We start from the raw sequence: 15,499 nt of genomic DNA, 5'->3' as shown, positions 1-15,499 counted from the left end.
GCACTGTGGAACATTTCAGGCTAAGCAATAATATCTCCGTGGAGAGAAGCTGGAAGACCCTTGACCTGGAAAGTTACACAGTACACCTTTAAAACCCAATACTTTGTAAAATATACAAAAGATAGCTTTTACCAAGAACAGATTTAGGATGTTTCCATTTATATTTTCTTGAGACTTTTTAATTTAACATTTTGTCCAAATTTGTATTGTATTAGTACATTTGCTTGTACTTGCTTGTACAAAACTGCTTCTGCTTTTTACTACTTCAGGTACCAGCAACAGCAACTACTACAACAACTATAATTCCAACAACTACTAATCTTAGTGCCTCGTTGTTGTCATATTTGATTCCAAACGTGAAGACTTAATATGGATGTGGGGTTGGGGTCAGCGCTCTTGTTTGACACATCATTAACTGTGGATGAGTCGCATGAAATCACCTGACTCCTACAGCCTTTGGCCCGCTGTGACACTAACCTTCTCCGACAGCGGCATGTGACTATAATTACATCTCCATAATATTGTAGCAGCGGGAGTATGTAGTGTCTCAGTAATGTGAAGACTTTATACGGGGAATATCATTTGGTAATTCTTGAGGATGTGCGATTATGAATTCATGAGGGGGAATCTCATTGAGGAGGTGCCAGTCTTCTTAATTGAAACAACTAAAATAGACAGGAAGTAGGATAGAACGTTGCTTTTGAACATTCTATACTTTAAAGTTCTACTCATCCATTCTGAGGTTCAAACTATGCAGAGTAATTTGAATAGTATATGATGCTCGCCTTGAAGCAACCCTTATATTTGGTAAATGTGATGGTGGAGTCAAAATCCTGTTGGCTGCAAGTTGTCAGGAGCTCGGTGTTACCAGTGACACGTCTGCGGTGTGTTCTCAAGAGTTTCAGTTTGGTTAATGGTCAGGAGTACTGACATGGGGGATGCATGACTACAGATATTAAGGTATACTTTGGGTACGTTCATAGTTTTAAGCCGATTTAAGAGAACTCTGGTGCGTTTCCCAATCATTCAGCTCCACTGCTACTACACTGCTGTTCTTTTTACTACTATATTTCTACTAGGGTTTAACAATAACCAAGATACTGTGATATTGTGTGGCTAAAAGTGTCACAATAATATCAAATTATAAGCGTCTTTGCTTAAAAGCATATTTGTTGCAGCAAGAGCTAAAAAAAACAAAGGGAACTACTTAGACCATGCTCCTTTGCTCCTTTTCATTGCAAACCACACGAAGCAATTACTGCACTTAATTCTTAGACAGAAATTATTTACACCAAAGTCTTGTCACGGCATTTTAAAAGGAAAAATTAGCATATGTAAAATTGTTCTTCCATATCTTCTATATCGCTATAAATATTGTACGGAGTATCATGATAATATCTACCTCAAGATTTGCATAACGTCACAGCCCTAATCGCTAACACCCTCTTTCCCACCTCAGAGGCTTTTCTTAGTGCATACAAGAACATGCTCGCTATGATCTTCTCTCATATTTCATACTGCATGACAGCACGGGCCCAGGCAGTTTACTTTACAACCAGGCGATCACAATTATGGATGGAAAACCTATCCGCTTTCATCACTGCCACATCCTTAAGAATGATAATTTAGCAAGTTTTGAAAGCCTCAGTAGCTTGTGTTTTCTAAAATTATGTTTCAAACCTATCAATTAGCCGAGAGACAAGAGGCTCCTCAAACCATAACTGAAAAAAGGACGTCTTTTGGACAATCAACCATCTCCTGTACGAGCAGTAATCTGTGGAATTCATTACCCACTGAAATAAAGTGCATCTCTGAGGTAACGACGTTCGCCTCCAGACTTAAGTGCAGCGGATGAGTGAAAATGTATGAGTGAGGGTGAAAGAATGAGCTGTGTAGATCGAATAAATACATACATAAAAACACATTTCCTTTCATAAGATATCCTACAATATTTAAAGATATAGTCCCGATGCAAAAAGGCAGCATTTGTTGTTTATGTGTGTCATATGCCACTGCTTTTAATGGAAGGCGCTGTGTGGAGCAAAGGCAGAGAGAGTCACAACAGGCTGTCTCTATGGAGTGTGATGTAGTTATCAGCCTCGCCATATTACGCTGCTCTGCATACGCTCGGATTATTCGCCCCAGATTTCACACTTCTTAAGGGAACAGGCGTAGACGGGAAGCTTGTTATTCAGTGTATCTTCACATCCAAACGCCACCGGTGCTCTTACCTGCTGTATTATGAGTTGGTTTGCAAGCCCAGAATAACACAGAGAAAATACCTGGGACCCATTTTAATAGGAATACTGATTGAATACACATTTAGCAACCATGTATTTTTATCCCCTGTGAAGTAAATTTGCCATTGAATTAGAGTTTTGGCGTGTGTGGAAAATGACTCACTTGTTCCATACCTGGAATAAATAGAGCATCATGTTTTGTACATTTAGAGGCCATTATCTTTCCCCATTAAAAAAAAGCATCTATACATTCTTGTTATTTTTAAACACATAAATGAGAACTTTTATTAGCCTTAGTAAAGCAATGAACAAGCAGTTTATTTAGAATGATTCAGATTGTGTCTTTATTCATGCTTTATTAAGGCGAATTAGGCTGTAGTTATTGTTAAGTGGTACCAAAATGTTTAGTGTCTTAAATAAAAGGATAAAACAACAGTATGCACTAAGCACATCATTCATCATAAAAGAAAATCCCTGAATTCTGGAGGTATTAGATTATTGAAATGTCATATAAACTGTTATGTGGTGTGAGTAATCTGACTTCTCTCTGTAGTTTCAAAATACAAAGAGTAAGTCTAAAAATATGTTAATTAACTGGCGTGTCACCCTGTGTTTTTGATGATCACATGTAAACACACACCAACGATCAGATCTAGGGGTGCACAGACGATAAGTTTGGAGCCAGAACACCATTTCATGCACATTTAGTATCTTTATATTACCATGAAGAGCTAATTAAAGTCATCTTGCACTTCACTGCAGTTGGTTAAATCCACCTGTCACTCAGAGTTTTGCCGTGGCTGACCAATAGCAGGCGTGTGTGGTCCAGCTCCGTGTTCTTTGGCCTGCAACAATCATATAAAGATATAATACAGGAGAAACGGGAAGTGCCGTCTGCCCGTGATTCCACTGCATTGTACATAGGAGTTCTCATTAGGTGAAAACACATTGTTTTCAAGCAGAAAATCCATTTGTTTCCATAGTGATGTCGCCCTCGTCCAATTTCCTTGCCTTTTTATGGATACTTTTATTGAAGATTATACGCGAGGAGATGGAGGGAGGACAGGGACAGGGTAATTTTTACACTTGACAACACTTCGAATCATATTTTATTCATGACATGTTTAAGAAAGGCATACTGCTTGTATTAGGGCCCCATTTTTAACACAGGGCGTTTGTTCAAGCGCAGATGTCTGAATTCCAATGAGGCCGACAGAATACAGTGTCATACAGTAAGCCATAGCTACTTTAATTGCTTTGTAAAGCCTGTTGTGAAGCTTCCAATCTTTATAACTTAGTGCAAAGTATTTCAACAGAAAAAAGCCTCAGGGCAGAAAAATAACTGAGTGTGTATAGTCTGAAATAATTGGGTAAATATAACCAGATGTCAAAGTAAACTAAATATTGTGTTGCTGCTCTTTACAAATGGGATTCAGCTATTTTATTGATTCATTTTATTGCAATTTTATCGGAGGTTGAGAGAGTGTAGTTACAATAGCAGTACTTAATAAAGTAGAATCGCAATTGTCATTTTAGAGATATGCAAAATTATAATATCGAGGATGATCTATAATCAAAGCTTTAAAAATGATTGAACACAAACATCTAGTCTAGTCTTTTTGTTGTTGTTGTTGTTGTTGTTGTTTTATGGCGGTTGGCATCCGAGTGTTGCATTACCGCCAGACTTTATTCTCCAGACTTTGTCGTAGTCCTAAAAGCTGTTCTTCCAGTGCTTTGACAAAGCCCAAGAGGTCATGAGATCCCTTTGTCATTGAGATAAAACTGCGTCCTTTGGTTAATGTTATGGTCCATTCATGATAAAGAGTATTTCCTTGGCATTGTTTTCACTCAAACCCAGCAGAAAGTTTATCTAAAAATAAATGTATGTGCAAAAATAAACAGCGTATTTGAAAAATGTATTAATTCATTTGAATTAAAAATGGTAATTATTTGAAAAATTGTAATTATTATAATTTTTTTCTTGCATGAGAGTCGACACTTTTTGATACTGTATAAATCAAATATAGTAGAGTATAAGACCAGAGTCATAAGAAATGTTGAAGTGCTATTTTAGTTCAGTTTGATACTTTCAGCTAAATTGACAGTTTTCCTTACCTTTTTCTCACCTCTCTCTCTCTCGATTGGTTTTGCTGCATTGTCGATGTTGAAGTTCTTTTAACGAGCCACCAAAGTTTAGTGGCAGTTTGCGAGGCCTTAACCCTGCTGTTTATTTGTTTACCGTGATCAAATAGAGTCTGTCACTGGAGGATTTCTCCCCAGAACATGTTCCGAGGGTCTCTCCATCCTGAAGTCCACACAGCCTCTCCATTTGTCTGCATGAGCCCCGACAGTCAGGCTAATTAGTTTGGTTGTGACAAAGGAGCTGTCTGAGGAGAACTGGGAGCATACATCCAATTACGTACTGTGGTGTTTGTCTAAGCAGTAGTACATTTGGTCCAATGAGGTAAAATAAGGTAAAATGTTAAAGTGTATTGAAATGGCCCATCAAAACAACAAGAATGAAAAAACATAATGGAAATGAATGGAAGCCGAGGATACGTTGTCTTAATTTTAAGAGACAAAGTACCCCTGTTGTCTGCTGGCACACTGAGGAGGGAAGCAGTTCCAATAAGGCAAATAACAGCCATCTTCAATGCTTAATACGTTCAGTAGTTATCAGATATTGACACCAAAGAGTTTTGTAAAAAAATTTATTTAAACTCTAGTTTCAATCATTTTCCATTGGACCCGAGGCTTTCTTTTTTGAGCTTCTTTGATAGAGAAACATTAACTTTAAGACTTTTTAAGAATCAGTATTTTTGAAAGAGATTTTATACTTTTTCGTGCCTTATTAGTAACAAAATGTCAGTATTTTTTAATCGATCCGCCCATGTCTGGTTTTGAGCTGGTTATGGAAAAGGAGATTACCTAACGCATAAAGAAATGAAACAAAGTCTATGGTTTTGTTGAGGAATTTTAAAAACATGACTAAAAGTTAAAAGAAAAGAAAAAATGGTTTATATAACTTTAGGACCATTAAAGCCAGACGCACAGAGATTTCCCCTTGTTCTCTCTTGCCGTACAGGACAGTGAAGCGAAACAGCCATTCATCACTGAGCAGTTTAGCAGCATGACTCCTATAGCCTCCGCCGACATTTCTAAAAGCCACTTCAACATAATCCAGAATAAACACAGGGAAATTAGCCTATCCCTCAGAGCTGTGTGGCCCCTGATGCTGTCTGAAACCCTCGCCACATAATCCCCACGGAAACCACTCTAAAAGCACTTTTCACACTATAACAATTCCCTTTGTCACATACTTTTGGCAGCGCTTCTGGCTCAGAATGAGGCTCACCGTTTGATTTATTAAAACTTCAAATATCTGTGCAATCAAATATTTAGATAGCTAGTGGATTTCATCATTATTGCAATCACGAGTAAGAGGATTTCGTTGGATTCAGTGAGATTCTCCTATGCAATACTCAAAGACCTCTTCATTTGCACCTCTAAGCTGTCACTCAAAGCATTTTGGCTTTTGAATGTGAGGCAAACATCTTCAGAATGTAGAGGAAAGCACGGTGTTTCTAATCACAATCATATCACGACCACAAGGAGATGTTCCAAGTGACTATGTGTTGTATTTGTATTCATTTTTTAAAGTCCTTTTTTTTAAATCTGTGTAACTCGTCCGCTGCTCTCACAAACCCTTTGCTACACTGTTAATATTCACATGCACAGCTTTAAAACAGGTTTTTCAGAAGGTAAAGTTAAACTGGGGCGGTTTGCTGAAGCACAGCCAATCAGTTTGCTGCTTTCAGCTCTTAATTTCTGGCTGACGAGACATAAAATACATTATTATTAGATGCAGTCTAATTTTTGTCCCAAAGTCCGGCTTTCACAAGATTCTCTTTGAGGGGAAAAGACAAAATGTTCTTGTTTGCAAGAAAAGGTCTGGTACCTCAGCTTTATTTTGTATAGGATTTGAACTGGGGAAGGGCAGTATTGACAAAAATAAATATGTCAATATATAACAACCTATATATAGGTAGATAATGATATTTAGACAATTAATGTCAATTCAACAGAAATGTGGTAAAATGTCTTGTCATGTGAAATATAAAATTCCTCACAAAAGTGCAGAATTATCACTTTATATTTTTTCAGCATTTAATGAATTATGAAAACATTTAGCATATCTTCAAAGCAACATTTACAACACTAACTGAATTATTAATGTAACGTACTGTAGCTCCATTTTGCAGCCACTAATGTTGATTATCACAAAACTCTATTGTAAGTTTGTGTTTTAATCACTATTTTGTTTTTCTTGTGACTTATCTAAGCTACTTTTTACGGACTTACAAATGCTTCAGATATTTTTGTATACTTACATATTCAAAGTAATTGGTTTTACAGTGATATTACTGCATTAAAACACACCATTTTTCATTTAAGGTTTGCGTTATGTATAAATGTTTAGCATATTTCTGCATAAATAGCAATATGCCATTTGTGTATCCAGAGTATCAAGATGCATGTTTTGTTTCTAAAGCTTGCCTTGAGCGGTCGTGATGCTCCTAGAACAGACTGGTGTGGCATATCTGGGTCATAGTCAGTGGCCGTATACACGCTACAGTCCACACTTCTCCGCTCTCTGAGGCCAAACGCTGACAAACAAACAGTCGAAGCAGCACAAACTCCACTTTACAAGCTTGCACGCTCACAACTCACCCTGGACACACCTTCTGTCACATACATTATGCATTTGTGGCGTGTGACCCGACTTTTGCAGTTTGGCTTTAGAGCGGCGCTGTAGACGGCTGTGGGAGTATCACCGTGAGGGCCCTTTATTTAGGTCACATTTGGAGCTGGGGACAGAAGGGATCTCTGTCCAGGCTCATGAATACCTGTGGTCTTGATGCTTTTAAGTGGCCTGTGTGGAGTGGACACTGTGGGGATGAGAGTGAGAGATGTACAGGATGACTTAAAGGCAGAAGGAGTTGAGTACTTTCTGAAATGTGTGATCTAAAAAGCAAAATTAGTTTTAATCTTGGTTATGAGATTTTCAGGAAAGTTAATTTATGGTTGTGGGAGGGTTCATATATTTTTGCAATAAAGACTGAAGATAACAATTTTACTATCATAATAACAAGAAAGCATGTATTATTTGTTGTTTTTTCTTGGTTCTCAAAGATGCTTTATGATTTTATTTATTCACTTCCTGTACTCAATTGTGTTAAACCTGTGGAAGCGACTGAACCCCCAATGTTTTGTAAGAGAACAATTGATAAATTGAGCCACTGCCACTCGGCAGGATAAGCATCTAGTTTATATAAATTGGATATTTATTTACATGATATGAATTATTTAAAGGCGGTATGGACGATTTTTCGGCGATTTGAGAACGCAGGCGGAAGTGCGCATGCGCACTCCCCCGTGCGGACTGATACAACACACACGTGCGTTTGTTTATTAGCGCGACGGAGCGCATCGCATCGCTCGTCTCCTGTAGATTTCTGTCCACTTCTGCGTCAGCTCGAACTGTCTTTCTCCGTCTTCATTTTGCCCCGTACACTGAGGGAACTATATTATGATAGATCCATGCGTTTAGACACGCGGAAATGTGGGATGAGCCGCTCGCGGCTGCAGGTGAGCGGTAGGTGCGTTTTATGATTGATACGTGGTAGGACTAATCGGCTGTCCACGCCACGAGGAAATAAGACTTAGATTTATGCTAAAAAAATAATCCATTCAACCTTTAACAATTCATATCATGTTAGAAATTCATATCCATTGTATGTATGTGTTTTGTTAGAAACATGAGAATTCCTTTGCACATCTTCTTTAAAACTAGTCATTGTCCCATGCTTGTTTTACATTTTTATTTCATAGAATGCTTTGATCTTTTGTGTGAAGGTAATTGAATGAATAAATTCTCAAGTTTGCCATTGTGTTATAGCCACTTCAGTAATATTACACAAGCTTCCTCCTGAGTTATGCATGCAAATACAATGTTTATATGACCTGCATACGTTCCTGAGTATACGTACTGTACCGACATGACATTTCATTCCACACTGCAGTCTCCCTCATTTTCCCTTGTTTTGTCTGTCCTTCTTTTATTTACCGCTCTGGCCTTTGCGAGCATATTAAGAATTGCTTTAATGGATTCCCGAGCAACAGCATTGCTCCAGCGCATGGTCTCCTATTATCATCTTATTAGCTGCACCTCCAGTCAGTGGGTTCAGCTGCCGGCCTCCACTTCCCTGCAAGATGGAGGAAACGTTTTGTACAGATGCTATTGTGTAAAGAAAAGAGTTCATAGTGTTCCGTCACATCTTGCCATATCTTAATGTTAGCTTTTTATAGCACTAATTTGAGCAAAAAAAAATTGATCCAAGCTTCGTTATTTGTTTGTTTCCTGCGTCACCTTTTCACAGAAATCCACTCAGGCAAATGGAGAAGGGATAGAGATAGCTGGAGGACAGAGTTGGATGTCAGAGATCACATGCTGAGTTGCTATATTTAGATACGGCCTTTTTGAAGTTTTGAAGGACAAAAATACTGGCAGAGAAGAAAGGGTTCTCCGCTCATCAGCATCAGCAAGTTCTCTCAAGTCTAAAGGAGTGTCAAAAAGTGTATACTTCAAATTAAGGAAGACAAGGCAGCCACACTTTGAATCTAAGCAAATAAGAGATATTTATAATTCTGTCACAGTATCAAATAAGAGATATTTATAATTCTGCCTGTTTATCCTAATACCTTTGTGTGTTTGCAGAGTTGACGTGGGGCCAGCGCAGACTTCCTGTTGGATGTGCACCTCGAGCCCTCAGTCGCGATGACGATGAAAGGTCTGTCCACCAGCCGCAGTCACCACCACACCGTGACCTGCGACCCCTCCTATGACTCCATGACGCTGGGCCATGGAGATCGCCGCTCCTACTTCGTCACCTCCCCGGAGCCTCACCCGTCCGATCACTCCTGCTTCTCCCAAAAGAACTCCTTCGGGGCGGATTGCGTGGCCTACCCGGACTTGGCCAGCTGCACCTTCCCGCGCAGACACTACAACTCGCACCACGAGCTTAAAAATGAGTGCAACGCGGTGGTGGCTTACACGGGGCAGACTAAAGGGAACGCTGGCGGTGCCAATAATAATCGTTCGAACGCTCTGGAGCAGTTCGACCACCAAGGGCCTATGCGGAGGGAAGGCTACCACACACTGCAGTACAAGAGAACAGCCATAGAGCACCAACGCAGCGATAGCCCCGGCCGAATCCGCCATCTCGTCCACTCGGTCCAGAAGCTCTTCACAAAGTCGCACTCGCTGGAAGGGCCAGGGTTGGGGCCAGGAGGAGGAGGCAGCGGGAAGATGAATGGCAGCAAATCGAGCCCAGACGACCCGCCGTCTTCTTCCGGAACTCTCAAGCACAGCAAGAGGAGTAAAAGCAAAGACCGCTCCAAATCAGAGCCGAAGATGCGGACGGCAATATCGGGATACTGGAGTTCCGACGACACGTTGGACCGCGAGATGTGCCTCTATCACCATCACCACGGAGGCAGCAGCGGGGGCATCCCTTCCGGAGTCATGACCATGGGAAGGCATCCGAACAAGTCCCAGTCGCAATACTTCATGGAGTCCTACAACACCATCAGCGCCCACTCCCTGAAGACATCGCGGAGCAACAACGACGTCAAATGTTCGACCTGCTCAGGGGGTGGTTCGGCTCTGCCCTTGGTCCCGGTGTTGGACGGTCCAATGCAGGTGAAGAAGAGCTCATGGTCATCCACTCTGACGGTGAGCAGGGCCAGAGAGGTCTACCAGAAGGCCTCGGTCAACCTAGATAAGGCTCTAGTGAAAGCAGAGCAAGGGCGCACCTGCCATTTTCTACAGGTAGGAGGTCCCGGGATTCCACTTTTTGGCATGTCAAGCATCATGCATCATCTACCGCCAGCTCCTCTTGTTCTGATGTCCGCATGTGTGTTGTGCCGTGCTGAGCAGACAGGTGGTGCTGGGGGCAAGTGCACGGGCCCCTCGCTCTTGTCTCTCATTATCGGCAGTCACTGAGCGCTGTCGTGTGCTGCTTGTTTGTGTATGAACAAGCATGTCACTGTTTACATCATCACCTCTGAATGAATGATGGCATACGTGACCTTCACTGTTAACCCTCGTGTTTATTATTTTGCTCCCGCATATACTGTTATCTGTCATCACTCATGTCAACCATGAGCATACAGGAAAACAACAACATTTGACTTGGTTTGGTTTGCAATTTTAGAAACAAGATTGAATTTAAAGCACTTTGATGCGCATTCACGTTTGATAGTGTAGCTTTCTTTGTGTTTCCTCCCGCTTGTCACCATGGAGATGTCATTTCTTTGCCTTCAATGTTCCACAGTAGGGTATTAAACTAGTCTATATTGTATTTATTTGCTATAGTCACATAAAAACATGCTTTGTTATTGTGGAACATTCCAGGCGAAGCAATAAAATCTCCATGGAGACAATCAGACGGCCAGCCCTCCTTCCCGAAAAATGACATCACATTTCAGAACATTTTGGAGATTGAATATATTTGTTTGGGAATCTTAAATTAGTGCAGCCTTTGTAATTTGCTAAGATCATCATTCAGATATTGATTAATCTTGCACGCCAAATTCTAACACATTTACTTGTACAACCCAACATCAATACAGTGTGTACAATGTCTGTGCGGTCACATTATTAACTGAGTCTGGGTTGTGTGCTGCCGTGAAATCACAAAGAGACAAAAGATGACGAAAACAAGCTGCATTCCCAAAGCCCTGAGCGCCACTATCACACAGACCAGCTCCATGCTCCTACCCTTCTGTTTACACTTTCTGTTTTTGGAAAAATAAAATGTTTTAGATGCAAACCTTTGCCTCGCAGCTGTAAGAATTTCCCCCCAAGAGAAAAAGGAGGAAAAAGGTAGAGAAAGCAGCGAGGAGGCCTATAAAAGCATGTTTACTATTGGAAATGGAACAACAGAGAGCAGCTCAGGCCAGACTGTTGATCAAGTAAAAAACAGGCGCATTAGCACCCTGAAAAGCCCTGTGTGGTCGTGAATATTAACAACCTGTAAACAAGTAGACGTGCGAGTAAAGTTTGTGCCATGTTGGATTTCCTCCTGACTTGGTTTTGTAACGATGACGTCAACAGGAACAACCACACATTTCTTTTAAGCAGGTTAAGATGTCTTGGAGATGCCCAAGGTCGATATGATTTCACGTCTTTTAGTACATTTATTTGACGTCAGCTGCGTGTCAAGACTAAAGTGCTGTTGTCCCTAGCATCAAGGTCAGGTCGGTCTCCTAGCTACGCACTCGCTTGTTGAACGATCACTTTTTTTTTAAAGCCTGTATCTTATTTCCTTCCTCTCTCGGAGCTGGTGCCCTAACAGCCTCTCACGATGGGACCGCTATGGTTCGGTTCAACAAAAACCTCTTTGTTTTGCCTGGCTCTTCCTGGTTCTATCTTTGTCTCCCTCTCTCTCCTTTTCGATTAGAGCCAGGAGATAGGTTGAGGCGTTTTATTTTTACCTTCATTAGCGAGTGTGAAAAGTCGGGAGAAGCAGACAGGGCCCAGACTGCTGCAATGCTTTTTGTCGAAACAATTAAATGCTTTCAATTGATATTCTGCAAGGATTTCAAGAAGCCTTCTGCAGTTATAACCTCATGGTAGCACTATGTTTTTTCTTTGCCTGTGCCGAAATGTTACTTTTATTTCGATAATTTTTAAACCTATTTTTTTCGTAAACAGGTGCCTCAAGATGACTGGGGTGGATTCGCTCCTCTGGGAAAAGATGATGAGATTCCATGTCGGAGGATGCGCAGCGGCAGTTACATTAAAGCCATGGCAGAAGAGGACAGTGGAGACTCGGACTGCAGCCCCAAACCCTCTCCCAAAGTCCAGGCACGACGGGCCAGCTACCTGAAGGCCACACAGCCATCGCTCACGGAGATGACAACACTCAAGTGCGTCTACTTATGCATCTTCTTAACATATTGTCTGCCTCAAAGGAAAAGTCATATGTATAATTGTTGTCTTTTAACACCTTCTAACCTTCCCATTATGCATTTATATATTGTGCACACATATTATATTTGGAAAAGGCTTTAGAAAGTTAATTGGACACAGTATACAGTGGCTTTCTTCAACTTTAACTTGACATTTTATTGGTATTTTTTTGTGGAAGAGCAACATCATTGTGAAGTGAAAAGAAAAGTATACATGATTTCCAGATGAAAATAAATAAATTAACAACCGAAAAGTGCAGCGTGCTTAGGTATTCAGCCTCCCTGAGTCAATATTGTGTGCAACTGCCTTTGTCTGCAATTACACCTGCAAATATTTTGAGGTTTGTCTCCACCAGCTTTTCACACGGCTCATGTTCAGGCAGATTTGATGAATAGCATTTGGGAACAGAAGCTTTCAGATCTTGTCACAGATTTGATTGAATTTTGGGCTTGGACTTTGACTGGACACATGAATGTGTTTTATTGAAACCGTTCCATTGTAGCGCTGGCTTGTTTGCTCCCCAACTTTTCCTTCACAAACTTCTGTGGCCTTCACAGAACAGAAGCATTTATTCTGAGATTAGATTGCACACCAGTGGACTCTTATCATTAGGTCATCATTCAATCTTTCAGCAATCATCAGGAAACTTCTGACACCAACTGGTTGTACTGGAAAAGAGGCTGAATACTTTTGCAAGCTGCACTTTTTTATTTTTATTTATCTATCAATCTGTAAATCACGTACAAGTTTCCTTCCACTTCACAATTGTGTACCACTTTGTGTTGCTCTTTCACAAAAGAGACCAGTACAATGTATTTAGGTTTGTGGAAACGTTCCAGGAGCACAAATACTTTTGCAAGCCACTGGATCAGAATCACAATTTGACTTGGTGCAATTATCAAATCCCCATGGCTACAATTATTTTATTTCACAGAATGTGGAAAGACATCTCTCTTTTATGTAGAAGCACCTGTTGTAACTGTAGTTTAGACCTCTACAAACATCGCTTCATATTTCAGCTTCTCTCCAACATTGATGCTCCTGGAGGTGTTTACAATGTGCACTTTGAACAGAATTATGCTTTTCAAACATATATTGCAAACTTAAGGGCAATCGCTACCACTTATCAGAAAAAATGCAATTAGCTTATTTTATTTTATTTTTTTAATCACGCTGCCCTTCTTCTTTATGTTACCAAATTACAACCAACATGAGGAAATATGTGTAATTAAACTCAAGCTGTCAAATTATCTATAAAAAAAAAAAAAAATGAAGCCTTTAATGCCTTAAAAACTTGAGCCTGTCCCTTTGCCCACAGTGAAAAAACATCTACACAACCCTGGACATAACCTCTTAAATACAGTATTTAAATCACTCCATCTTTAAGCATAGATTATCTAAAATAATTATACTTTTTGCAATAATGTATTTAAATGTACTAGTACTACACAAATTTAAAGTTCTGCACTTCATAACACAACTTGGGGCTTGACAATAGCTGACAGTGAAAGAAACTGTTAATGGTGTCGGTCTCTATTGAGTGACTACAAACAGTACATTTTACAAATATGATGAAAACACATTTGACTGAGTGCACCTCAAATGAGAATACACAATGTGGGTTTCTTTTCTGAGCAGTCGCTTCAAAAAACAAATGACATTTTCCGCAGTACACTGTGAGCCCTGCATATCAAATATCCTATGCCATTCCCTTTGAATCTTCTGACGTGAAAGGTAAAAGACAAGCTTCATCATTTCATTCTTTCCGTGCATAAGACAGTGTTGGCTCGGAAACGGCATATTTTCCAGCGAGCTCATGAACTATTCAACAACATTAGCGCTAATGGAAAAAAAATAATACTGAATTAATAAAATCCCGAGCACACAAAGATGACAATGTTGTCCACAAAATAGATTCAATTAGACATGGCCAACTGAACAGCGCAGCATGAAATAATTCACTTTGCTTGTTTTTTACACTTGGGACAAATACGATGAAGTTTGCCTGCTTTGCCAGTTCTTTTTAGATCTCAACTCATGTATAATACAATACGGTTTGGTCTACGGTTTATACCTTTAAAGCAGACAGGAAACAGGAGCTTTTCACAGTTACTCTGGACAAAGTGAGACGTTATTCTGGCTGTAATTGACACAATGTGACGTGAGGTTGTAAATACTGTGGAATTATGACGCTTTAAGTCAATCTAAACAAGTTGTGTAGCAAAAAGGTTTATACTTAACTAGTGGACAGCTACAACAAACCCGTTTAACACCTCTTAGTTCTCGTACATGACTTTGAAGCCCTGCCTGGTGTTGCAGAGCTTTGTGACTGATGGCTTTGAAAAAAAAAAACACATATGAGAAGAACCCAGAGGCGCTCGCTCACTGGTGCTGCTCTCTTTCCCCCTCGATCTTTCTCCGTCTTATGAAAGAGCATGTGGCGCAGCTTGGGGCCCACTAATGACTTGAATTCAGCCCAAGAAACACTGTGATAGTTTGTCAGAACCCAATGGAAGACGCTGCAGAGCTGTGCAGTCAAGACATTCGCAACGTTCTTTTGCATCAGATGTTTTTTGGAAAGATTAAAACGTGCACTTTGGGTTTCTGTATGCTTCTGTGAGTGTTGACCTCTGGGGTTTGACAAAATCGGCTTTGCAATTTAGCAAACTAAAAGAGCAAATCAATTAATTAGATTGCCAAAAACGCAAATTAAAAATACAAACAACAAAAAAGTCTTTGCACTCTTTCAATCAAGGGTATAAGGTGATATTCTGCACTGTTATGTGGGTGCTTACAGTCTATTCTTGATTTGTGTGATATTTTACCATCAACCAAGACATTTACAGGCCCGCTGTAGCACATTTTTGATGGATTGACCTTAAGTCATTGGGATAATAGGGTGATCATCCTCATTTGGCATTAACACTGCTCATTCACTCTGTCAGCGAGGTACTTTTAAACATAGATCAAATACACCTTCAGAAACATATTTGAGCTCTATTGGCACACACCTACAGCGGAGACACAATTTAAGTGCCAAAAATATCACAGCAGCTCACGACTGGATAAAACTGATGAGAAGTTTGAGGCACACCGAAGAACGGATCTGTGCTGAGCAGCGGAAACCCTGATTGTGAGTGGCGGCGGAAGACATGTTCATTAACGTCACTTGTTCCAAAGACGGACACCCGGGGACACGCTGACCTCCCCCTAAGGTGCGACT

The 15,499-nt window shown here is 40.3% G+C and overlaps 1 protein-coding gene across 6 annotated transcripts in view; it reads left to right on the top strand.

Moving 5' to 3' along the window:
• The window catches only part of LOC140364667 (disks large-associated protein 1-like), a 74,404-nt gene that overhangs the window by 13,791 nt on the left and 45,114 nt on the right, over positions 1 to 15,499 (top strand). For 5 of the 6 annotated variants that reach the window (XM_072450939.1, XM_072450937.1, XM_072450938.1 and 2 more), the window contains exons 2-3: positions 9,019 to 10,131; positions 12,019 to 12,233. In XM_072450939.1, coding sequence (XP_072307040.1) covers positions 9,079 to 10,131; positions 12,019 to 12,233 — 1,268 coding nt within the window. In that variant the 5' untranslated portion in view covers positions 9,019 to 9,078. The remainder of the gene's footprint in view (positions 1 to 9,018; positions 10,132 to 12,018; positions 12,234 to 15,499) is intronic. The other variant, XM_072450936.1, reaches the window with a different exon arrangement.

Source organism: Eucyclogobius newberryi, unplaced genomic scaffold, assembly GCF_026437365.1.
Source record: "Eucyclogobius newberryi isolate DKJ021-1_F unplaced genomic scaffold, fEucNew1.0.hap1 SCAF_18, whole genome shotgun sequence".
Taxonomy (NCBI): Eukaryota; Metazoa; Chordata; class Actinopteri; order Gobiiformes; family Gobiidae; genus Eucyclogobius; species Eucyclogobius newberryi.
Note: the sequence above shows the minus strand (reverse complement) of the source record. Positions and strands in the feature narration are given on the sequence as shown.